The 25821-nt window shown below is 50.5% G+C and overlaps 1 protein-coding gene across 13 annotated transcripts in view; it reads right to left on the reverse strand.

The window, feature by feature from the left end:
* Window positions 1-25821, reverse strand: part of TNS1 (tensin 1) — a 218177-nt gene that overhangs the window by 36136 nt on the left and 156220 nt on the right. For 10 of the 13 annotated variants that reach the window (XM_053598389.1, XM_053598391.1, XM_053598385.1 and 7 more), the window contains 2 exons: window positions 7594-9180; window positions 1356-1436 (listed from right to left, as the gene is read on the reverse strand). In XM_053598389.1, the coding sequence (XP_053454364.1) occupies window positions 1356-1436; window positions 7594-9180 (1668 nt within the window). The remainder of the gene's footprint in view (window positions 1-1355; window positions 1437-7593; window positions 9181-25821) is intronic. The other 3 variants (XM_053598392.1, XM_053598390.1, XM_053598388.1) reach the window with 1 other exon arrangement.

The raw sequence follows: 25821 nt of genomic DNA on the forward strand, positions 1-25821 counted from the left end.
TCCAGCCTTCCGATTTCCAAAAGACTGGATTTCTCAGCTCCAGGCGGTAGGGCTGGGTGTCCGACAGCATGCCTGGGGCTCTGGAAGCGAGGGGATCCGGGAGGCCACCTGCTGGGCCAGGGCACCAGAAAGCCACACGGCAATCACACTAGCAGCCCTAAGGCAAGCCATGCCAGCTCCCCTCAGGGCAGGCCTACTGCCCCAGAACGTGCCCCAAACCCACAGGCCCGCTGAATACTGCACTCCCCACCACTGGGCCAAGGAAAGGGCAAAGAAGACAGAGTCGGGGCAATCTGCTGGAGCCTCTCCCAGTTATCCATGGACAGGGAGAAGGGTCTCTGGAAGTGCCACATATTGCCACTGTGAGTGGCAGTTCCCATCACCCTGAGCTGTGGGGAGCTGCTGAAAACCCTGGTGTGGGGCAAACCTGAGCCTCCAGGTTCAGAGGAGCAGAGAAAGGATGAGGTGATTCCCTCCCAGGGCTCAAAGCCTATGGGCCTGCATGTCCAAGAGGCAGGGGGTAGATGTTCGTGGACGACATCATCCTCAAAAAAAAGTAACACTACCCTGATGAAAAGTCCACCATGTCTGGGACGTGTCAAACCACTGAGCAAAAAATATGCAAGACAGAGCTATCATCTATCCATTTTCCAAATGGGGAAATACAGCTTTAAATAGTTAAGGGACTTGCCCAAGGTCACAGAAGTGGTCACAGGCAAAGCCAGGACCATAACCCAAAGCTTCTGATTAAGCCAGGGGTCCTAGGAGCTGAGATTGGGGGTGGGATCGGAGACAGTGCACTATCCCCAGGATTTGCCACAAGAGTGGATAAAGCAATAGGGCCTAGGGCACCATGCTACCATCCTGTGCACTATAGTGCTGCTGAGACCTGGCCCTGCAGCCCCAGCAGCCTGGTCAGGGTGGCAGGAGTGCTGGGCTGTCCCACCCGCTCATTGAGCGCCCTCACTGCAAGGCCTGAGTCTCTATGGAGGACCCTGAAGGTTAGTCCAGTTACTCCAGACCCTGTTCCCAGCAGGGAAGGCCAAGGCGAGCGTGAGGCCTGTCCATGCAGAAGTGGAGCTCTGGCTCATACAGAAAGGAGGGACTCAGGGAGGAGGGAGAAAGGGGTGAAGAAGAGAAGAGGGGGCAGTGAGGAAGGGGGGTAAAGAAAGACAAAGGGACAGAAAGAACAGCAGAAGAGGGGGAGGAAATGGCAAAGACAGGAAGAAATAGCGAGTGAGCAGAGAAGGAAGACAGGGGGCAAAGGTCTGGAAGGAATAGCACATAAAGAAAGAGAAACCAAGCTTGAGAGTGGGCTGAGCAGCTCAAAGGGAGAGGAGAGGAGAGCAACCAACCAGAGAGGGAAGAAGCTCGGTGCAGGGGAGAGGGCCGGAGGCTGCCTCTCTGCCCCAGGCCCTGCAGTTTGGCATTGTAGGCTGCGCACCCACCCCAGGGGAGCCGGCAGGGCAGGGGAGGCGGGCAGAGGGGACAACACCAGGCAAGGGAGGCATCCCACCAACAGCACAGGGGACAGATGCACACGGGACATATGGAGAACGCGGGGGACGAGACATTAAACAAGACGAAACAGGACAAAAACAAAAAGAAAATCTAGATTAGTTGGTACTCTGAGTCTGAGATCTGGGCACACACTGGAGGGAGGTGGAGAGGGGACCAGGCATCCAGACCCTGCTGGCCAGCAGGATGGCATGTCCCTTTCTTTTCTAGCTCCAGGGTGGGAGAAGACATGACTTTGAGCCTGTGCCCAATTCATCTGCTCCTCACAGGCAGCAGGTCCACTCCTGGTTCCCCTTCTTCCTGGCCCTGGTGACTACCCAGGGTCACACTTGCTAGCATCCTGGGCTCCCAGCCCTTAGCCCTCCCTTCCCATGCAGTCCTCTTTACTGGGGAGCCCTTTGTGCTTTTCTTCTGCACAAAGCTGGTAGGCACTGCCAGAAAGTCCAAAAATGAGCCTGCTGGGTGCCACCCTCTCATCCCCCTGCTGAATTTCCATCCGCCTTCACACCGTGGGGTCCAGGAGTGGCCAGCACTCCTCTGCCCTGGCTCCCAGGGCTCATAGCCTTTCACCTTTCTTCTGCTTCACAAGCTGCTCCACACCAGCCTTTTTCTGGTGTCTCCTCCTATCTGCAACCTCGAAACATAGAAAGCTCTAGGACTAGTACTTGGGAACTCTCCTCGCCTGTCCTCACCCATGGTGAGGTTTCAGCCAGCGCCATACTTCATGCGGCACACATATGGTAACAACCCCCACCTGTCTAATCTCCAACCTGTCCCCCTTATGCTGCTGACTCAGCATCCAGCCCTGTCAGATGCTCCGGGGACACCTCAAACCCAGTGTGGCAGACCCATGCCTGTAGCACTCCCTGCGTGCCTACTCGTCTGTCATTACCCCTCCCAACAGAGGGCAGCTCCCTTCTATAGCTATTCAGGCCCAAAACCTGAGCATCGCCCTTGGCTTTTTTCTCTTTCTCACATTCTATGTCTAGCCCATCTGTAAATCTTTTTGGCTCCACCTCCAAAACATTTCTCCAATCTAAGCACCTCCCCCCACTCCACCACCACCACCCAGATCAATAGCAGCAGCCTCCTCACAGGGTCTCCTTCCTGCCATCCTGGTTACCCTGGTCCTTTTAGAACAAGTCAGATGATGTCACTCTTGGGCCCAAATCCTTCTTAAGGCTTCTCATGCCATATAAACTAAAACCAATGACCTACAAGACCTTCTGTAAGCTGCCCCCATTCCATGTCCCACTATGCTCTCCTCCATCACTCTGCTCCTGCCATGCCAGGCACACTCCTGCCTCAGGGCCTTTGCACTTACTGCTCTATATGGCACATTCTCTTACTGCCCTGTGAGGCCTCTCCTGACCATCCTATGTCAGGTACAGTCACCCATCCCACCCCTCACTGCTTCATCTCAATGACACTTACCACCTCCCTGTCATATCACATATGTATTTGTTTATTTAGTGTCCATCTCTGCCATAAAGGCAAGAATTTTTGCCCGTTTTGTTTGCCACCAAGTTTCTAAAATATAGACTAGCAAATAGCACAGGTTAGAAGCTCATGCTAAACGAATGACTGAATGAGTCTGCAACCCACCTCCTATTCCCATAGCAAAATCTAAAGCTCAATTCATGCTCCCAAAGCTTGACACCAATATTTCCTTACATCTACGTCCATCCTTTATTTTTATTTCATGAAGAAACTTCTCACCTCCTGGTTGAGCCTAAATTACAACCCTGGGCTCCAAATCCCACATCTTCTTATTTCCTTGGAGACCTTTTTCTTGCCCTTGTCTTGTTCCTGGCTGTGATAGGAATCCTCCCAATGTTTCACGAGAAAATGTGAGTATGCTAAAGGTTTCTGGTACCTACTCTTTCTCAATTTCTTTCTTTCTCTTCTATCTTTTTCTTCTCTTTCCTTACTCAACTTTCAACACCCCCCTTCTCCTCTACCTAAAAACATTGTCATGACTACTATATTTACAAAAAAGTTCCCAGTCCTTGTTACCCTCTGTAACTACCATTCTCACCCCTTTTATCACAAAACCACTCAAAAGAATATCTAGTTTGCTGTCAGTACTCCCTCTCCACTCATCCTCAATCCCTCACAGTCTGGCTTCTTTCACCACCACACACTGAAAATATGCCTTTGATGATTTTCAAAGGAGTCACCTAATTGGCAAGCCCATGTATTTTCCTCAGTTCTCCTTCCCATGCTCTCTCCAGACTGACACTGACACTGCTAACCCCTGCCCTTCCCCCTTGAAACCCTTTACTGTCTTGACTTCTGCGAAGACACACTGTCCTGTCACCACCTGACCATTTACTCTTAGTCCCCTTTGCAGCCTCCTCTTTCCCTCATGGCCATTCCAGCCTCAGTTCGTTTCTCTCCATCCCTCTGACATTGAGATCTTAACTACACCCAAGCTTTAACCTTCACCTTTGTGAGAATGATCCCCAAATCTATAGCACTTTGAACTTTTTAAAATTCCAGTTCTAGAGGTTCAGCCACCTTTCCCTTCACCTCTACCTGGAGGCTCACTGCCCCCACAAACTCAATGCATCTAACACTGGGCTTCATCTTTCACCAAACCAGCCACTCCTTCAACTCCCTGCCATTAACAGAACCACCACTCTGTTCAGTTCTGTTCATTTTTCATGTGTCCCTCTCTCTCACTTGCTATAACCAATCAATGCACGAGCACACTGGTCTACTCTTACAGTACCACTGACTCATGGTCAGTGCCCTAATACAGCCCCCATCACTTACCTTATCTAATAAGCTCCTAGCATTTCTTGGCTCTAAGTCTCTCCCACTTAGCAACCTTCCTGATCAGTCAGGCCTACCACATACATCTTCTTAAAATGCATCTTTGATCATGGCACATTCCCTTCACTAATCCACAGTAAGAGATTCCTGCATTCCTGCTAAGTAAAATTCAAGCTCTCTAGTCTGGTATGTAAGACCTCACTCTCCCTTACACAACCTGTATGTTCTCTATCTACTCATTCTTCAAACATTTCCCCTTTTTTTTTGTTTTTATTTTTTTTTTTCATTTTTATTCTCACATCCCCTTGTCCAAGCAATTTCAAGCATTTCCTATGCTTTCCTGTCTTTACTGTGAACCCTCTCTGGTGACCCTTCCCACATTCAAACTCCTATCTACCTTCCAAGGCTTGGTTTAAAACCTACACTCAACACAGCTTCCCCAGTCTCTCTAGCTCATAGTGATGTCTTCACTTCTCTCCCACAGAACACATTCTCCATACCTCTCTTATTACAAATGACTTCATGTTAATGTTCCAGTTCTTTCTTCCCCTACTAAATTCCAGACTCCTTATGGAAAGATCCATATCTGATTTCCAACGTGCATTGAAATCTCCATCTCTAGAGACATCTGAGATCAGTCCAGTCACAGAATCAGGAGCATAAGATAACTTGATTAGACTCCTCAGCCCTGACTCTTGTTTCTTTTTCTTATCTTATTGCATTGTCTAGGATATCCAAGACAATGTTAAAAGATCATGGTGGTAAGAGACTTCCTTATTTTGTCCCTGGCTGTAACAAGAATGCTTGCAATGTTTCACAAGAAAGTATGATGTGTGCTATAGGTTTCTGGTATGTACCCTTTATCAAGTCAAGGGCACATTCTCTAAGAGTTATTCTGAAATCACACATAAGGGGTGATTGGATCAAAGTGAACTAAACCAGGGGCATGATACTGAGATACACAGAACAGCCAAGGAGGAAAGGCATATCGGAGGAAGAAAAGCCAGGAGAAACCAGATCAATTTCATGGACAAGGAGAAGTTCTCCCTCAGATCTGAGCTTCCCAGTTTACTCATGTTGAAGCTTATGTTCCAGTTTCTGGTGATAGAATGCAAAATGAGCACAAAGAGGCGATAACGGCTTCTATCCTGTCTATCCTCTGGATCCCAGGCTGTTATACACATTAATCCTGCCTGTGTGCTTTTATCTACACAAGCACTGCAGACACCCTGAAGAGCTACTAAGGAGGCATGTAAGGAGGATGTACTGACATAAGAAATTCTGTTCATGACACGAGCCTGAATCAACCTGGGAGCCAAATATCATTTTTCCCTCTATACTATCTTGTCCTTTCTCCTGACTGAGTCATTCACAGGTGGTGGTATAAAAAGAAATAGGGTTAGGGAATGCAGACATGGTACCAGCAATATTCTTCCCTGCCTATGACTTCATTGCAACCAAAGCCTGAGAGTCGACAGGACATAGAAGTTGATAGTAAGACCTCAGAAGGTGGTAGAAGAGAAAAGGCTGAGGGAAGATCTACTACAAGATGGGCATCCTCTCAGGGTCCTTAGGACTATGGGTTCCTCTTGAGAAAGGTCCAAGACAGCTATATGGGAGAATTCTAACAGGGAGGGAAAATTCATTCTCTTCCCCGAGAGGAGTCTTCTAGATCCTGTCCACCATTAGAATACAGTGTCACTAATTTTCAGCCCACCATCCCAACTCTGTAAAATATTGGGAAAAGAATTAAGTTCCCAGGGAACTTGGGTAGCCCCATTCCTCTTCCTTCAACAAAATCAAAAGGAAAAGGGTCTCTGCTGACAGAGCAACCAGAGGGTGTCCTTATTTCAGGGGCCTAGTTGTGGGAGGAAGCAGAAATTGAAGGCCCATCTGGACCGTCCCAGGGTGCATTCCACCCCTGAGGTTACAGAGCTATTCATCCTATGTTTTGATGCCCAGGTAAAGGCAATGATGTACTGCTAGACCAGCTGTCTCAAGCAGCAAAGCCCTGGTGGCCAATTTCCATGGTGTAAACCTACACTCAACACAGCTTCCCCATGTATTCCCACTATGGCCAATATCAATACCAGTGGCGGAACTGGGGACTCACTCTTCTCTGAAGCACAGGAGCAGGGCATCTATGCCCGCCCACCCCCACCCAGGTCCTGAGTCAGCTGGCCTGCCCCTAGCTGCTTCCCCAAACCCACAGCCCATCCCCAGGGAGGGTGTATCCTCAACTCCCTGCAGCTGGGATGGTGACTCAGCTTCCCCTAAATTTAGGAAAAGAGGTGGAGCACAGAATCAGCTGCTCATGCTCCTCTTCTGCCTCCTGAGCTCCCACCACCCTGTCAGCTGAGTGGCTGGGCACAGGCCCACCTAACCGCATCGTCTCTGAGCTTCACCTCCACCATAAACCCACAGGATTTCCTGCCCAGTTTGCCTGACTCTATGGAATGCTCAAAGGCTTAGGCCAGTGGGAAGGAAGGGAACCCCACAGCTATTCCTCCCAATAAGCTCTTCTTGTTGTCCCATTCTTCCTCCTTGCTCCAAAGATAAGTCCATTCTCTGATAGGAAAAGGAACTCTCTTTATGCCTGCTTCCCATGCAGAGTTCTAAGCAAGGACTAACAAGAAAGCTGACCAAGGACCTTGGCCTCCCCTCAAAGAGAATATCCTAAAAGGTCGCAACAGGTCAAACCCCCAAATAGAGCCCAAGAACTTCAGGATATCACTCCCTTGAGCTTCATTATGGCCTCTGTGAGGGCCTGAGAGGGAATCTGAGTCTACAAAAGCCTCCCTCCAGCCTTCTCCATGCCTCCCGCAAAGAAATGAAGTCTGAAGACAGAGAGTACAGCAATCAGAGTCTCCTTTTTATCTAGAAATGTATACCCCAACTCCAAAGTCACCACCTCCAGGAAGCTTTCCCTGATTATCCTAGGTGGTAAGTTTGCTTCCCAGGCTCTGAGTTCTTGGGTCCTACTCTGTCAAAGCATACATTGCACTCTATTAGAATTATATGCCTATGTACCTATCCCCTCACTAGACTGTAAGCTCCCTGAAGGCAGAAACTGATAGACACTGTTCTTGGATTTTCAGTATCTGGCTTGGTGCCTTAATAGACAATGAATGCAGGAAGGAACTGATGGCTAGCCACCAGCTCCTGAGAGCCTCTGCCCCAGGTCAAAGCAATGCCTGCTTAGGGGTCATAGTGGTGCCTGCATCTCCCCTCAGCAAGACAAAACAAGGAGGGAGTCAGGAGGTAATCCAAAGTTCTGATGGTCCCTGGGGTTCTTACCTGCTACCCTGTGGGCCACCAGCCCTTCCAAATTCAATGGCTCCTCCTCTGGAGTTCTGGATGGGTCTGAAGTCATTTCCTTTGGTGGGAGCTGTGGCTGAATGGGGAGGCCAGGGAGGGAGGCTGGGGACTGCTGAAGCCCTGGAGGGCTGTGGGAGGTTGGAAGGAAATTGGGCAAGGAGGAGGAGGCTGGGCTTTTTGGACAGAAACCCTGGCTGGGCCCTACTGGACATGGCTGGTAATCGTAAGGTGAGTAAGACCTGCCAGGAGGGATGGACTCCAGGGAGGCCTGCAGGGCTGGCTCAGGGGTTCCCAAGGAATGTCCACTAGGGATGTAGCCAGATCTGGATTGGGTCAGTGGATGGGACTGGCGAGAGGAACCAGAGAGGGGCTGGGAAGAGAGTGGGGAAGCCCCTGGCCAGGCCCCTGGGACACTCTGGGACTTGTGCAGAGGGGCTGCGGCTGTAGCTGGCTCCAGGTCCAGCATCAGCATGTTGAGTGCTTCAATGGACTGCTCAATCTCTTGCCGAGAGGCTGCCCTTGGGAACTCTGGGAGCCCAGGGATGGGGGCCTCTGCCAATAGCTGGGGGCCAGGCCTGCTGGTCACTAGATTCTCCAAATGGGCTCTTTCCTGCTGCCGAGGAGGTGGGCGAGGCTGTTGCTGCTGCTGCTGCTGCTGCTGCTGCTGCTGCCATGAATTCAGCCCCCTCTGCACAGCCTCCCGGCTGCTTCCGCCACGGGCTGGAGCTGGAGGCAGCTGGGGCTCGGCTTCCGAAAAGGACTGAGAGTGGAACATACTGCTGGGGTCATGACCACAGTGGGAGGTGGTCGTTGGCTGAGGCCAGGCTGGGTGGGGCCCCTCCCGCTGGTAGCCAGCCAAACCTTCCTGTGCAGAGTAGGAGGGTCGCATGGGGGCCGTGTGGCCAGCATGGGCAGGCACTGCACGGCTGGAAGGCTCGTAGGGGTAGCCCCCACCATTGACCATAGACTCCATGGGATAGGGTTTGTCCAGGCCATTGGTCAGTGGGGATAGGGCCTCTGGGTAGCCCACCTCACTGGTGTTGGTGACCCCATCCAGGGAGGACAGTGTGCCCATGCTGCCCACACTGTGCCCATCCTGGTTGGGCAGCTCATCGTCCAGGATGTCTGTCTCCCGCTCAGACACCAAGGCCCTGCCGTTGACATGAACCTGGGCTGGGACAACGTGGCGGCCAGAGGAGGGCACAGCTGGGCCTCCGGCCGGGCGGGACCTGAGGTGCTGGGTATGATACATGGCGCCTTGCTTCTCTCGTTCTAAGCCAAAGCCACTGAGCAGGCGATCCAGCTCCTGCTTCTCCTCGGGACTCAGGGCAGTAGGAATGCCAGGGGCCCCGGGGACAGGCTCATCGGTCTTGTCTGTCTTGGTGGAGGCCGTGGAGTTACCGGAGTCGCTGCTCACAGAGAGTGTGTGCTCCACATGGTTGGGGGTGGCTGACAGCACAGGACGTGTGGCATTGACAGCCCCGGTGCTGCCATGGAGGGAGTCCTTCTTCTTTACCTTGGCATACAGGCTTCCGTCTAATGGCCCCTGGGTGTGTCCTACCACCTCTGCAAGAGAAGAGCCAAAGGGAGACAGAGACAGCAGACATCAGTGGGAAGGAGGGACATCATCTATGCTCAGGAGGAAAGAACCAAGATCTTCCATTCTCTGGATCCTAAAACCTCCTCTCACCACCCAGAGGGGAAGGAGCGGGGAAAGGATAAAAGGACCTTCACCCACACCTAAGCTTTAGAGCCAGGCAGTGGAGCTTAACACTGAGCTATCAAGACTAGCTCCAGCATCTCCCTCCCTAACCCCAGAGGCATGAACTACTTCCTGGGCCTCAACTTCCTCATCTGTAAAATGGGGAAAATAACAGAATCTGGTTGAACTATGTGAAATTGCCAGTATTCATTAAACACACACTGCTTTGAGTTCAAATGAGCTGACACATGATATGTGCTGAGACCAGTGCCTGACACATGGTGACAGGTCAACAGCTAGGAGCCATACCATCTCCATGATGAGTACAGTGAATTCCTGAATGATTATTTCCAAAGCATCTTAGGTCCCATCCACTGTTCCATCTCAGAAAGTTTCACTCCTGCTCTGATTCCTGGGTTAAGGCAGAGCTCCAGGAGAGGTGGCCATAGCTCTGAGTGCATAGGGAGGTATAGGTATGGAGACCCATCCTCCCTGGGAACAGCCTCTGCTCAGGGAAATGGGGAGAGAGCCTGGAGGGCAGTAGGGGTGCCATGAGGGATCCACCATGCCTAAGGCAAGTGGGGGGTGGGGGGTGGGGGGAGAGGCAGGGCTAGGACTCTAAGACAAACTTGCCCTCATATCTCCACAGCTGAGTCTGTCTGGTTCAACACAATGAATTTTCTAGAACTATTCAGACATCCAGTGCCATTCATCCCACCCACCGCCACATTTCTAGGGGCCTCTCCCAGTTTTTCCCCCAGCACCATCCACTACTCCTGGGCCCCGATCACACCACCCAAGACTCCAGTGAAGGTACCCTGCTCAGGGGAAGGTAAGTCAGGTGGGGTGGCAGCAGGCCTGCAGGAGGAGCCATCCAGAGCCCTGCTGCTCTGAGCCAGCCCGAGGACCCGGGCACTGCTGGGCCAAGCAGGGTTCAGTGAAGCCAACAGGCACTATGCTGGAGGGGGGCCCACTGGGGTGCTGATGCAGGGGGTTCAGGGACCTGAGCAGTGGGGAAGCATCTTAGGGACCAAGAACACAAAGGCAAGAAGTCTACATCAGGGAGAGGTATCCTTTTGTCTGCAGACAGCTCTGGGGACCCCCATGAGCTACACTTTCTCTGAAAGGAAAAAGTGAGTGCTGGGTGGCTCAGGGCCAAAGGGCTGACTCAGGAACGAAGAACTTCTCCCGCCCAGAGGAACTCAGTGACCTCACACCCTGTACAGTCAGCAGCCCAGCCTCCAGTCCCAACACACGCACACATGCACGCGCACAAACACGCACACTTGTGCACGCACACCTCCCTCCCCTCCTTTCACTCCAATCCAGGCCCTCTACTGGCAAGGACAAGAACCCCCTCCCAAAGTCTGCACCAGCTCCAGGCCAGACACCAGCAGTCACGCGCAGAGCCAGACACAAAGACGGTCAGACACGCACGCCAACCAGAAGTCACCCAAAACTGAAACACCCAGACTTATGCACTCGCTAAGTGCCTACACCATGCCAAGAACCACAGTCAGAAAGCATGATGTGGGGGGGTGCGTGCAAGTAGTGATGATAACAGTTAACACACAAGGAGACCTGCTGCCTGCCACACGCTTGGCAAGGCACCTTCCACAGGCATGATCTCTAACACCATGAGTGGGACAAGATTACACCTATTATAAAGGTGAGAAAATTGAGGCCCTAAGAGGGAAGCCATTTACCCGCAAACACAGTGCCTGGTAAAGCTGGGATTTAAAATCAGAACTAATTGACTTCAAAGACTATGCCACTTTTATTACTCTACACTTCTCTCTTATCACATACACACAAAGTTGAATGAATACATGAAAGGCAGGAATACCCCGAATAAATACTTAAACTTGAAGCCATAAACATTTCAGAAAATACAAATGTCCTTGCCATACTGAAGGATCAGCCCTTAGGCCAAAAGTGGCAGCCTCTAAAAATAAACACTCATACAGAAGTCCATGGCCAAAAATAAGTGATCAGGCGACCGCAAAACAGGAATATCCTGATCAAGACACACACACACACAAACAGAGGCCAAGTTATGTCACCAATAGCTAGCACAGAGATGTCCCACCAGGCACATGCATCCCCCCACACACATGCACACATGCACGTACACACGCATGCACACACACCCTAGGGCTAGGTGCTCTGCTCATTCACTGAACTCTCCAGAACCAGCTCTCTGCCCCTAATTTTTCCTGAAGGTTTAGGATCTCAACCAGCAGCCTGCTTGGAGTGACACATGACCAGAGGGTTGCAGAGGCCCGGGGCTCACAGAGCTGGGGATTGGTCTGAGCTGGAAAGGGGTTTTGGCTTAGAAAAGATCTGAATCTCCACCAACCTGGCACTGTGCCTGGACCCCCAAAGGCTGCTCAGATGTAGGTCCAGGCACGTCAGCCTCTCCTGACTCCTCTGTCTTTGTCTCTAAAGGGATCCAATCTGCAGGATGAGCAAGGCTGTCCTTCATGCCCTGTCCCTCGAGGGAACCTAGATCCTTGCTACACAAAGAAGAGATGACCCCAGGCTGTTTCCAGAGGGGCACCACCTTAAAGGCAGGAGCCTCTCCTCCGCCCAGATTTATGGAGTGGTTCCCTCAAAAATGGGGGCCAGTTGGCAGGAGTTGAAGCACTGGATTTCCTTCCCACTGAGCCTTGGAGCTGCAGGCCCTCTCCTGGGCCCACACTGTGAGCTGCCAGGGCATCCCTCCTGGGCCAGTGGCCTCGCCACCCCTTGTGCCCCCTTGTCTCCCAAGTCCATGCTAACATGGTCTGGGAAGCAAAGGCCTCTCCGTTCACACCTCAGTGCAGATGGCAGTGAGGGCCACAGGTGCAGACCCATATCCAAGAATATTCAGGCCCCTGCAGTGACTCACTGGTGGTAACAGAAGAGCCTTCAGCAAAAGCAGGAGGGAGAACCCACCACCTGATATCTCAGCCCTTCATTGCCCCTGTGGCCAGGCCCCACTCTGCATCGATTTTGAAAATGTCAATACTAAACTTATTCTGCCATGTAATGTATCCCCACATGGGCACTGTTTGCAGCAACAACACCAGGAACAATAACAGCCAAGCCACTAAGGCTCAGTTAGAAAATTGAAGAGGTGTAAATTGTTTAATTAAATCCTGTTTGCTAACTGCAAGTGGAAATGTCTCCTGTTGCCTCAGAGGAGCCAGTTGCCCCAGATCATCCAGTGTTGCCCCCAAACACTGCTAACTCCAGGCCATTCTGCACCCTGCTGAGCTGTCTGCCTCTTCAGTAAAGGGAGACTCTGAGGACACCCAGGCCTACCCCAGACCCATCCCACTCCCCAAGGAGGCTCTGCTTAAACTCAAGCATAGGAGCATGATCTGTGGAGCATGGTCCCCTCCTCCTCTCATCAGGGACAAAGGCACGTGCACCTAGCTCATGGCATTAGTCTCTCCCTTCTCCCCATCCACCAAGGCCACATTAAGAGCTATTTACCAGGACCACAAGAAGCCGGAACACAACGTTGGTTTCAATCTATTAAAGCAGGAAGGGCGAAAAAAAGAGGTAGGCAGAGCAAACAAGGAGTGGAATGACGTGGTGGTAGGGAGAGGGGATTTAAGTCTCTTAAGCTGAGGGGCCACCAGAGCCATCTCTCACTATCTCAGAGCCTTCATCTCAGATGAAGGGAAACTGAATACCCAGCTGGAGAGGGCATGTGATAGAAGGAGGTATCTGCAAGGTTGGGGGCATTGGGGACTGGCATGAGTGACAATGAAGAAGGACAGACTGCAGCAGAAACATAAACTGCAGGCAACCCCAGTGGAGAGCTCTCAGGCCCCAAGCCTGAGCCAGCCAGGCATCCTCTCCTGCCAGCTCCCTCCTTCCTGCCTCTGGGCAGAAAAGCCCAGTGCCCTGCCATGTCTCTAGGAAAGCTGCAAAGTCTAGTCTCTTCAAGGCCCCCCTTGTTTCATCTGCATGTCTCCCCACTCTTTTTAGCAGCTGTGGGAAGCCCCAGACTCCACCCTTGATGCTGAACTTGATTGCACCAAGGGGCCATTATCCCAGGGCGGCTATAATCCAGATGTGCGAGTCATGCTTTTGGAAAACTTTGAGGAAAATCCCCAGCTGACTTGGATGTGGACCCACTCCCTGATGCACCACCCCCCAAACAGCACGGAGGTGTGTGTGACACTAGAAGGACAGCAGAGGCCAGGACACAGAAAAGAAGAGAGACACATACGTCTACACACTTAAAAAAGAACAACAGAAATAAATAAGGGATGCTGAAGTTATATGGTTTCAGGGCTGTTGTTTCCTAGCTTAATGTTTAGAAGAACCTTCTCTGATGTTGTTAAAAATGTAGATTCCAGGGCCCAAAGATTTTTACTCAGAGGCCTGGGTGAATTGTGAATCGGCTTTGTCACCAGCTTTCCAAGGGTTGTGGCACATGCAAGGGTGGACAGAATCTTGAAAAACGTAGACCAAGGTGGTCAGCACTTTGGACTCTAAAGCCACGGGCCCTCATTTCTCCTCCTAATGTGAAGTGGGGAGGTTTTCCTTATTTGGATGTCAGGACAGACAGCTAACCATGCAGAATAAAAGGTGCCTGCTGGGTTGACCACAAGAAAGAATTCTCCTTCATTGGCAATGACTCAGTGAGAGACCCTGTCCAACCAGCAAATCTATTTTGAATGATTTATTAAGGTCTTCAGGATGGGGCCCCTCATAATAAAATGTCCTTTGGGTCCATGTCCAACAAATAACTATTCATTAAAAGACATTACCCAGAGCAGTGATGACCAACCAACATGGAGAAAAATCAATGCCATGCCAAAAGAAAGAGACACTGTGTCCACCCTGGATACAGGCAGTGTGGAGGCAGCCTGGGCAGAACTCCTGAACAGGAGGAGTGGGGAATCCAAGGCCACATGTGTTCCAGACGAAGGTGAGCCCTGACGGAAGTGAGGCCTGGCCAAGAAGCTACCAGGAGAGCAAGTTCTGGATGTGTTAGCCCTTTAGCTCCAGATCATAGCCCAGCTTGGAGGGAAACAGAAAAGACTGGGCTAGGGCTGGGGCAGGGACCAAGGCAGGCCACAGGGATGTGGCTCTGAAGAGGAGGCAGGGAAAGTGTGCCCTTCCCCCACCACCTCAGCAGCCAGACACATTAGCACTCAAAAAAATGCTCCCCGTCCTAATGGCCAACCCAGCCTGCATCAACAAGTTGCCCACTCCCTCCAAGCACAATCTCCAAGCCCGGCCTCCAAGCCTGTCAGATGGGGATCTGAGTGTGCACCTGCTGCTTTGCTAAGGGCTAGTGCTCAGCAGCTGGGTGCCATGAGCTAGGTCAGCATGTCCAGGCATTCTGTATTCTTCCTCTTTCTATTCCCTGCTTCACAATTTTCAACATCTCTCAGTACCCGCACAGTAAAGCCCAGCCCCCTTGCTGGGCACACTAGACCCTTTGTCATGTTGCCCTGCCTGCCTTGGACAACTCACTTTCGCTGTCCTCAATACCCCAAAATCCTCTGCTCTATGCTTCCCCAACTATCTATACGCTCTTTCCTACTCTGTGCCTAGCCACATGCCAGTCCTTCTCCTGAGATGCCCCACCCTGCCTATGAAACTGTCATCCTCCCTGGCAAATCTCTTCCGCCTTTAACAGCCTCAGTTTGAACTTCTCTGGGAAGCCTGCCTTAACCTAATTCCTTTCCTACTGTCTTCCAGACTCAAGTAAGCCTTTACCATGTTCCTGTTAGCCCTTGTAGATGTCTCTACTATGACACTGCCCACCCCCTGATCGGTCATTCTTAATGTCAATGTCTATATTCCCCACTAAGAAGAGAGTTCCTTGAAAAAAGGCCTTTACTACTCTCTTTTTCTCTCCCCAGGGCCTGGTTCCCAGATGGTGTTATCCACAACATGGTCTATGTGAATGGTGCCACTTGAATTCAGTGTATGACTGGAAGATGGCCCTGCGAGTACAGTGCCTGGCACATAGTAGGTATTCCATAAATGCTTCTGCATTGCATTAGGTGGCACAGAAAGCTTTATATCATCCTGTCAGCCACCAAGATACTCTTCTTCCACTGCCACCCAGTGAATAATCAGGGCTTCTAGGTGAACCCCACACTTCTCCTAAAGATAAGGGAAAAGGGAGGTACTGCAGCCAAAATAACATGAAAGAGGGGCATCCTCCATATCCCGCAGCATAGGCTGGGCACAGTGAGGGCTCCTGTAAACTGGCTGAGCCAGAGCCATAGTGTCCCCCACAGACCGCCCCACCCACACTACAGTCTAGCAGACATTAACTTTCTTACCTTCTTTGGTATATCTGATGAAATCCTAGACTAAGTTCCCAAGAAAGGCATAAATACAAATTTTGCACATAATTCAGAGAGTTGATAGACTCCATCAACGCTACAAAGTCCATCTGTGGATCCGGAGTTCAGAAATACTCATCTAAAAATTAGGGTGCCACTTCTGGGGGTGCCTCTCTGTTACCCAGGGTTTCTGTGCAGAATGCCAGGCTCCAGCCAGGAGAAACAGAAGAATACACAGAATAGAAACTCTCCCACCGGAGGAGCCTGAGAAGGGGCCAGCCCAGAACACCTGCTGGGATTTTACCCTGCCTGGGGGAGATGAATGTGAGGAGGGGACATGTACAGAGAGGGTGGTGGAGACCTCAGCAATGGTTGCAATAAGAGCCAGGGACGCTGACACATCATGGCCTCCACCCATGCCAACAGCCGGCTGGGGATTAAGGAGCTCTTTGTTCATCCCAGGCTGCACACAGCTCTGAACTTTCTAAAGGGGAAAGGGGTCCTTCTTCAGGAGCTCAGAAGATCTGCAGAATTAAGAGTTAAAGAGAAGTCCTTGGACCTCTGAAGGGCACCTTGAACCTGTGAAATGGCAAAGAGGGCAGGTGCCAGGTGCAGACAAGGGGATTTAGGCACAGGCAGGGAGATGTTCGCTAATGCGATACAGACAAGCACCAGGGCTCCGGCCCCAGTGGAGAGGGACAGATGAGTCCAGGTGTGGCAAAACAGACACCTGACTTGCTTCCTATTTAATAGAACACATCAGAGGGAATTCACTGCAGAGTGAACAAAAAAGAATTAGATTCGGGTGGCGCCTGTGGCTCAAAGGAGTAGGGTATCGGCCCCATATACCGGAGGTGATGGGTTCAAACCCAGCCCGGCCAAAAAAACAAACAACAACAAAAAAAGAACTGCAAAAAAAAAACCCAAAAAAGAATTACTCTTCTCAAGGCTGCTGGAGATCTTTTTACAGGTGACTCTGCTCCCTATACAAGTGACCTTGGCAGTGTCACCCACAAACCTGCCTCTGTAGATGCAAAAAGAGTGCCCAGATGGACTTTTCCTGGCCACTCTCCCTAAGAAAGAAAGAGGGAGACCTGAAGTCCAAATGGAGTCTGAATTTCAGCCTGAGGGCCTTGGAAATGGAAAAAGTCAGTTTCAGACCAAAATGAAAAGTGAGCCCCTCCTGCTGGCAGCTCCCAGCCCTCTGGGATGGCAGAACTAGGAGCTCTCAGGGCCCAGGGGGACGGCTGAGCCAAAAGAGCTTTTTAAAAGCCTTGGGGCTTTTAGAGTTGAAGGGCCCTGGGGGATCAATTTATTCCCTCCCCACCTCTCATTTACAGGCTGTCAGTGAAGTTCTGCAGGCTCAAGGGACCACCCAAGGTCACCCAGCAAGAAAGTACAAAACCAACACTAGCTCTAAATTCAGCACTTCAAGGTAAAGATGGCTGAGAGAAGGAGGAGTGTTGGAAGACTCTCCAGCTGTGGCTGTGGACCAAGAACCTCAGGACACTATGATATACAGCACTTTGGTCAAGTGATGATGACAGATGTGTTCCTCGACCCTCCTGAGCAAGTAGCCATAGGACTTTTCTCTAATACCGTCTTACATGAATTCATGCCTTCTAGAGAGAAGGAATTAGGGCAGAAAACCTGACCATAACCTTTATTTCAGACCTGAAGGACCAGGGCCCTTGAGGGTTAAGAGTGCTGCCTTGGTCACATAACAGCCCACACCTGCAGGATAATATGAACACTCAGAGCCAGCCTCCTGACACTAGGCCGGCCTGCAGCTCCACACCAGGTACATAAGCCCAAGCCTGGCACCACCCACCACCTCTGCCCTCTGCCTATCTGGGCACCAGATATCATTGGCATACTCAGGAGGGTAAAAATAGCTGAGCCCAGAACAAGCTGAAGCCCTTCTCTGCCAGGCCAGGGTGCCTGCCTGGACACTCAGAGCTCCCCGGCCCCCAGGGAATGGTTGACCACTGAGAGCCTTGCCAAAGCTGGGAGAAGCCATGAATGGGAGTTTGCTAGAGGCTAGCAGGGAATGGTCAGCCTTGGGGGTGCCCCAAAGCTCAGCCCACAGAAAGGGGGAAAGGGACGCCCTGAGTAATGACTTACTGGGGCTATCCATGCCTCCCCCACATTCCCTCTACCCACTCCACTCTCATCCCAGATAAATCATTACCCCAAAAGAATTAGGATAACTCAGACACACTGCACCCTCCTAACCCAGCTACCCCACAGACCTAAAGGCTGGGACTCTTACTCATCCCAGAAGCAACTCCAGAAGGGGGACAGTAAGGTCTGGCAAGCCACATCCAAAGGCAGCACAATGTCCACAGCACCACTCAGCCTCACATCCTGCACCCGTAGACAGTGGTGCCGCCTCCCCCCATCCAGCAGACAGCCACACAAGGACACACATGGGCATGGCAACTGCCCAGCGGACACTTACCCTCTGGGCCGAGAGGGAGAAAAAGGAGGGGAAGACAGCTCTGATTAGACAGCTCGCTCTGCCTCACTCTGGCTTGTAGCCTCAAGTTTCCAATAATTCCTACAGGGCTGCAGCTCCAAGTGCTGTCTGTGTCCTACTCAGGCTCCCTCGGACTGTCAGGGTGGGAGGAGCCGTGCTGCCCGCCTGCCCATGCACACACACACACAGACACACAGACACGCACGCGCTCACACACCACTCCCTCCACTCCCTGCTTCGGCTCACTCTGCCTCACTCTGGCTTGTAGGAAGCCAGTGGGATAAAACTCTGTCTGTAATTTCAGCCAGCTGGGTCCCTAGGGCTTCACTTATCATCCTGCAGCTATGCAGTTCTTGAATGACATCACAGCGGCATCCCAAGCCCTCCACTCCCCGTGGGCCAGGCAGGGAGTGAGGAGAAGTGGCCAGCCCAGCCCAGACCAGCACCAACCCCTGTACCAGACTCAGCCTAACACTCACCCAGTGCGGTCCAGCCCAGCCACGCTCAGGTCCCAGAACAGGCCAGCCCAGCCCGGTCCCAAAACCATGGCAGCCTCGGTACCCAGAGGAGAAACGGAAAGGGAGAACCTGGGAGCAGAGCGAGACTGAGCCCAGAGCAGACAGGCAGGGATGCAAAGCCAGAGAGGGAAGGAAGAGAGTTCCTAGGAGGGTATTGAGATTTATTTCCCAAAATTTTCCACATTTTTTCCCCATTCTCAGCAAATGAAAGGCAGAACAGATGACAACAATTTTCCAGCTGCTGAACAATAAGGTGGAAATCTTTTTTTCCCTCTTTCTCTCCCCCCCACTCCCCTCCCCATGGGGCAGAGTAAAGGAGCCAGGACACTACATTGGCTTAGAAAAGAGAAAAAGGAAAAAATCTCGCAAGCCCCTGTACTCCCCAGAGGTTAACACAGGACCTAAATAGAGGGACAGAGGTGTGACGGGGCAGGCCTCTAGGAGGGGACAGGAGTGCCAAAGTGAAGTTCTCAGTGCACAGCTCTGGAATCTAGCCCAGCAAACTTTATTGTTTTTGACAACTAACTTTGGGAAGGCAGGTGGGTGTCTGGCCTGGGATGTTGATCCGCCAGCTACCTGAGATAACTCCAACTGATCAGATATTGGTATTCTACTTGTTCCCTTCATGGAAATCATGAATGACAGAGAGAATAACTTTTCAGTGTCATCAATGAGCCCCCCCTTATCTCCGCCCCCCAGGCATAAGGCAAACCATTCAGCCAAAAAATAGCTGTACCACTCGCAAGTCCCCTCCATTATCCTGCTGTGTCCTAAAAAGTGCCAGAAGTCCCTGATAGTAAGATATCAAATCCCCACTCTTATTTGTGTGCCGTTTGTGACTCATTTGCATATTAATTTAATCTCCCAACCCAATTCCCAGAGTTGACAGGAGATGGCCTGGGCATTACAGCCAGGCTAGCGGGGGCTTCAGTGACCAACTGGCATCTCCTTGCAGAGGGCCCCAGTTAGTTTGCAGCCCCAAAAGGCTTTTGCGTAAACGGGCTTGCCCAGGGCTGCAGCCAACCTACCCTGGTGCCCAGACCACAGCCAGGCTTGGGAGCAGAATCCTGCCAGGTACAGACCACTTACTTCCCCCTCTTCTTCACCTGAGCACCAAGAAATCAGATACCTCAGCCCCTCTTCCTTGCCAGCATCACTCTCTGGCTGCTTCTTTTTTGAGAGTAAAGAAGAAAAATAAGGGGGAAAACATAAATAGTATGGGGTGCAGGGGAAGTTCAGTGTGACAAACTTCAAAGAAACCAGTAAGAATGGGGAGAGGAAAGGAAGGACAGGAGAGGGGATCTTCCTTAGGCTCCAAACTGGGAAGACTATCAGGGGTCCTCAAACTGCAGCCCGCGGGCCACATGTAGCAGTATGATTGTATTTGTTCCTGTTTTGTTTTTTCACTTCGAAATAAGATATGGGCAGTGTGCATAGGAATTTGTTCATAGTTTTTTGTTGTTTTTTTTTAAACTATATAGTTTGGCCCTCCAACGGTCTGAGGGACTGTGAACTGGCCCCCTGTTTAAAAAATGTGAGGACCCCTGATTGCAATCATTCTCCTATCTCCATAGAGTCTTCTAGAACTAACCAACAAATCCCAGACTCTTGAAAGAGTTAAGGTAGCCCAGCACACCCACTTGTCTTCACTTTGCCCCACTGGCCACAATGTTAGCCTAGATTTTATTTGCATACAACCTTCATGTTTATTTGCCCATCTGAATACTATCTATAGTATAATTTTGTAAATTTTAAAAATAAACTTTATTTAATGTGAACTAGTTCTAAACATCAATGTCCATAATATCACAGATTTAGTAAGCAAAATATGTACTTTTTTTCTAATATGTGTTAAATAAATGCACCTCAAATCAGTACATACATCATTAGCAGTCTGGCCCAGGAACCATACTTTAGAAAACACCACCACACATCAGCTCCTGCCAGTGGCAACCCAATCCCACAGTCCTCTGCTACTATCCAGAAACCAGCTGTAGCAGAAGCTCCTGCGAGTTTTATAAAAATCCTGATTCCCGGGCCTCACCCAGACCTACAGAGGTAGGACCGTCAGAGATAAGCCCTGGAAATCTAAATTTTAAACCTCAACCCCACACCCCAGAGGAGAATAAGAGAGCCAGGTTTGGCAAAACCTGGTCCTAGCTATGCTCAAATACTCCCAGGTGTGAGGATCTTACTATCTTCCCCTCAAAAGCCCATTTTATCTTTACGTGGCTGTAACAAGTGACTTTTAGCTCGATGTAAGGTAAAAACCCCTGGTGCCCTGTCTTTTCCACTAACTGGCCTTATGGAGCCCTGGAGACAGCTCAGAACAAGCCAATCTCTCCCACAGGGGTGGGAGCTCTCCAAGTCCTGAATGTGCCCTGCATATCCTCTCGAATCCCCCCTTGGACAGCCCCAGTTGTTGCAGCCTCCCCACTGCCAACCCCGGCCCAAGTCCCTCCTGCTGCTTCTTTTCCCCACCTAAGCACTTCTTTCCAGTAGTTCTTTATCACTCTGAAGCAAGGAGCTCACAAACAGCCCATGTGGCCTATCACCTCCCACTTCCTGGAAATAATACTTTTGTTAATGCAACCTAAGATTCTTCTTCTCATGTCACTTCAGCATCTATCAAGAACACAGTAACTAAGAACATGAACATAGAGGTCAGGTAGACACTGGTTTGGACACAGATACTACCACTTACTAGCTTGGTACAACCCTGGGCCAATGACTTAATTGTTCTGAACTTCCATTTTCCTTATCTGTAAAGTAGGTGTATTAATAGTTGTCTCTCAGGAAGTATGACAAAGACTGATACAACACATATAAAGCTCTCAGACAGGGCAGAGTACACAGAAGGTGCTCCGAATGAGATAGCTCCAGAAACACAGACCACCACCACTGTGACATTCACTTCCCCATTTTCCTTCTCTAGCCCTGGCCCACCCTGAGCAGCACCTCTGTGACCCTGTCTCACTGAGTCCATAGATATCAATTTCACACCCAATGCTTAAGCTTCAGGACACAATTTGGCTTGCCCTGTCTCTGCTCAAAAAAATGTGGTGCAGAATGTCCAGCAAAGAGAAGCATTTCATGGAACAGCACCAACTCCAAGGATGTGATATAGTTCGACTAACAAATACCGGGACTGCCCCAGCGTTGGTTACTGTCAACAGTATCCCTGAAAACACCACTGCCATTCCCACCTGCAGTGACAGCTTCAGCACCAAGGACTGAAAGGCAAAGACAGACAAAACGTCAGCTGTCTTCACGTAGATGGGAAAGGATTTCATGGGGAACCAGGCAGAGGGTGGGGCACAGCAGATCTGATTTGAAAAAGCACATTCTGTTTTACCAAAATTTCTGTTTTGAAAAAAATAAAATAAAAATACTTTTTTTTCCTTAAAACAAACTACAGAAAATAGCAGGGGCAAAAATCCTGCCTGATAGGGAATGGGTTAACCTGAGCTTCAGAGATGATGAGGGTTCCCTGTATCCCCTGAGATAGCCCTGAGCGGACGCTTTTACGAAACACAAGTTCTAGAAACAGGGAGGTGAAACTGGAGATCCTCTAAAGCCCCCTCCTATGCCAAGGATTCTTAGAAGCCCCAGATTTGCCAAGTGACACCTTGCTATGGACAACAGGCCAGGCCATCTTTTAGAATCATGGTGTGGTTAACTCAAAGGACACCATGAGTTCATCTGGCCCAACCCACCCACCCAATATCATCCATCTGACTTAGGGAGGGAAAGAGAGTTTCCTATAGTTGCAGGGCCCTGAATCCCAGGGGGAAGTCATCCCCACTGTCAGATCAAATGTTGTGAGCCAGGTGCTCAGCAGGGTACTGTAAACCCCCATCATTTAAGAACCACAAATGTCCCCAGGTCTAGCTATGCAAAGAAAGTGGAATACTGGAGGGCAATTTTGCATACTTCCCAACTTCAGGGCAGCAAATGTTTTATCCCCTCCAGGACTTCCTTCTGGCCAGGAGACGAACAGCTGGAGCCCTCACCCACACTAAGGGGTCTCTCCAGGGAGGAGGGTGACCAGCCTCCCACGAGATGCCCTTTGAAGTTCAGCCCCTTACTATCAAGTTCTTTCTTTTCACTGGCAGATGGAGAAACATCTTCCCAAGCCTGGCTCTTTGCACTTTCTCTTAAGGAACAGAATGGCTGGAGTTTTGGGTTCCAAGCAGCCCAAGCCTAGAACAAAAGCAGGAAGCAGAATGGAGTGTCCCCAGTAATGGGTTACTTTTACCCTACAAGTGGGAGAGGGAAGATGTCAGACATGAGGGGCTGTGGGAAGAATGGCACCTCTGGCTGCTCAGTGGCCCTCACAGGACACGTGGCAATGTTTGGAGATATCTGGGTTATCACATCTGGCAAAAATGCTACTGGCATCTAGCAGGTAGAGGGCAAGGATGCTGCTGAACAACCCCACAACACAAGCAGCTATTCAGTCCAAAATGTCAACAGTGCCCAAAGGGAGAAGCCCTGAGCCAGACTGAGGGAGGAGAGAGCTTGGGGCATCAGAGATGGAGCTCTGAACTAAGACGCAGAAGTCTGGGATTTCAACCTCTCTAACTCACTGTTTGGCTTTGAGCAAGTCATTTCTTTACCCTGACCTCAGTTTCCAAAGTGGAAAAATGAGAGAGGTGAGCTGCATGGAGCTCCAAGGAGAACCATCCAGGTATAATTGAAAAGGAGGTGCCATGGACAGGGAAAGGAGGGGGTGTCCCAGGAGAGATGTGGCATCAAGGTGTCACAGGTCTGAGGATAGAGGGAGGAATGGCACAGCACCTGCTGTATGTATGAAGAAGACATGTCCCCAGACCTCCCAGGGCCTTCTTCCCACCTCCCAGCCCAGTGGACAGGGAAGGCAGAGCTGACCAGAAACTCGGGGCAGTGGGAGCAGGACAGGCTCTGGTACCCCTCAGGGCCCCAGCCTTCCAGGGTCTCGACACTCCCCTCCCCAGAAGGCAGCAAATAGGGCCAGGCTAAGGAGCACATTCCCTGAGAACAGGACAGGAGCCCAAGTGCCAGAGGATTACTCAGGAAGGGAATTGTCAACTCCCAAGCAGATGTCCGGGTTGGACAAGGTCAGGGGTATATCCACTCACCACCCTCCTGCCATCTCCCCACCCTTACTGCTCCTGGGGCATGCACATCATGTTGGTAACAGTCCTCACTTTGGGAGCGTGAAAGGAGGATGGGGAGGGGGCCCTGGGGCTTGGCGATGTTTCTACCTGCACTTTAATGTTGCTCTGCAACTGCCCTTAATGCAGTTCCACAACTGTCTTTCAGAGTGGATTTCATTATCCCCATCTTCCTGATAAAGAAACTGAGGCTCAGGGTGGGACTTGCTCAGATTACATTGCCAATCTGATTCTGATGCTCACGCCCTCTCTGCGTGCCAGACAGGAAGGAGGAACAAGAAAGGAAATGGAAGAGGCAACGGGTTAGGGCTTGGAGGGTCCAACAAGTAGAAAGGAGTGAAGAGTGACACTAAAATCACATCGCTGCTTTAGAAGAACCTGTCCAAATTCCAACACTCGAGAGAGCCATGGGGCCATCAAAATGGTCCCCAGAGAATTTGAAGCATTCATCCTAAAGATGTTTCCAGGGCTCAAAGCATTTCTGGAAACATGCACAACACTGCCCGGGGCTGGCTTGTAAATCACACAAATGAGCCCTTCCCTGACTAGGGTTCAATCCCCATTCTTTTTTTTCTTTTTTTTTTTTTTTTTATTGTTGGGGATTCATTGAGGGTACAATAAGCCAGTTACACTGATTGCAATTGTTAGGTAAAGTCCCTCTTGCAATCATGTCTTGCCCCCATAAAGTGTGATACACACCAAGGCCCCAACCCCCTCCCTCCATCCCTCTTTCTGCTTCCCCCCCATAACCTTAATTGTCATTAATTGTCCTCATATCAAAATTGAGTACATAGGATTCATGCTTCTCCATTCTCAATCCCCATTCTTAACCCACCCTCTCAGCAACCACTCAGCAACCACAAAGCGCTGGTTATCAAACCGGCTGTGCAATTTTATAATGACAGCTCCCAACACTGATGGCTGCAGGTCTAGGGACAGGCTGGAAGTGACTCTCACTGATGCACAGAGGCTATAACACCAGGGAGCACAGGCCTGCCTGGGAGACAGCAGCCAAGGCACCTTTTCTGACCTTACATCACACAAGGAGCACCCACCTTCTTCTCGAAGGTTCGTAAGCAATGTACAGATAGAGGGAGGAAGGGAGGGAGGGAAAAAGCTTCAAGCTTTCATATCAAAATCTGATCTCACTGCCCCTGGAGAAGGAGAACACACATCAAAGAACACTTTGCTATTGACAATTTTTTTTAAGTAATCAAAGCAACACAAGGCCAAAATCTCTAGACAAGCCACCAGGGCATTGACTAGCTGTAAAGATATAAAGACTGGGCGGCTGGAATCTCCTGGCCTGAACCACAGACAGCTCTGCTGCTGCTTCCCAGAGCACAGGGAGATGAATGGCCCTGGGGCTGGCCAATATTGGCCCAGCATACTGGAGCCAAAAACATCAGAGCACAGGGCAGCAGGTCTATCCTTTGAGGCAGGACGCCCCCATATCCCTTATGTCTACAAATAATGCTAAAGCAGAGAAAGGGAGGATCGAGAGAAAAGGAGTTTGGGGCAAGACTCCTGAGTCCCCTCTGCACAAAGAACGTGCCAGGGCCTTGTCAGATCCCTCTACAAGTTGTTTTGTTTTCCCATATCCACGAGCCATACTCATTCATCCCACATAGTCAGATCTGTGGGGTGGAAGAATTATCCTTGACTTCAAGAAAATTTAGAAAATTACTCCTGACACCTGTTTCTCTTTCTCATATCCCTGGAAGGCAAAACCATTCTCCTGAATGTTAGAATGTTAGACCTCCATCACTCCAATGGCAGCTGAAAACTACCTCTCCGATTCTGCCCATATCTCTAACCAGCCAGGGCATAATAAGCGCACCTAGGGAAATTGCTGTCTGGCAGCAATAGCAGTAGACTGGGAGTTGTTACCAAGTAACAAGAGCATCTTGAGTAGGCCTCAGTTTACTCTTCTGTGTACTGGGAGAGTGTAACCAGGAGACTGATTACCAAAGGCCTGTTTGAACCTCAATCCTCAAGGATACAACTCAGAGAAGACGCTCAGCCAGGCACTATCTGAATTCCAGAG

The sequence above is a fragment of the Nycticebus coucang genome, chromosome 7, assembly GCF_027406575.1.
Source record: "Nycticebus coucang isolate mNycCou1 chromosome 7, mNycCou1.pri, whole genome shotgun sequence".
In the NCBI taxonomy this organism is placed as follows: domain Eukaryota; kingdom Metazoa; phylum Chordata; class Mammalia; order Primates; family Lorisidae; genus Nycticebus; species Nycticebus coucang.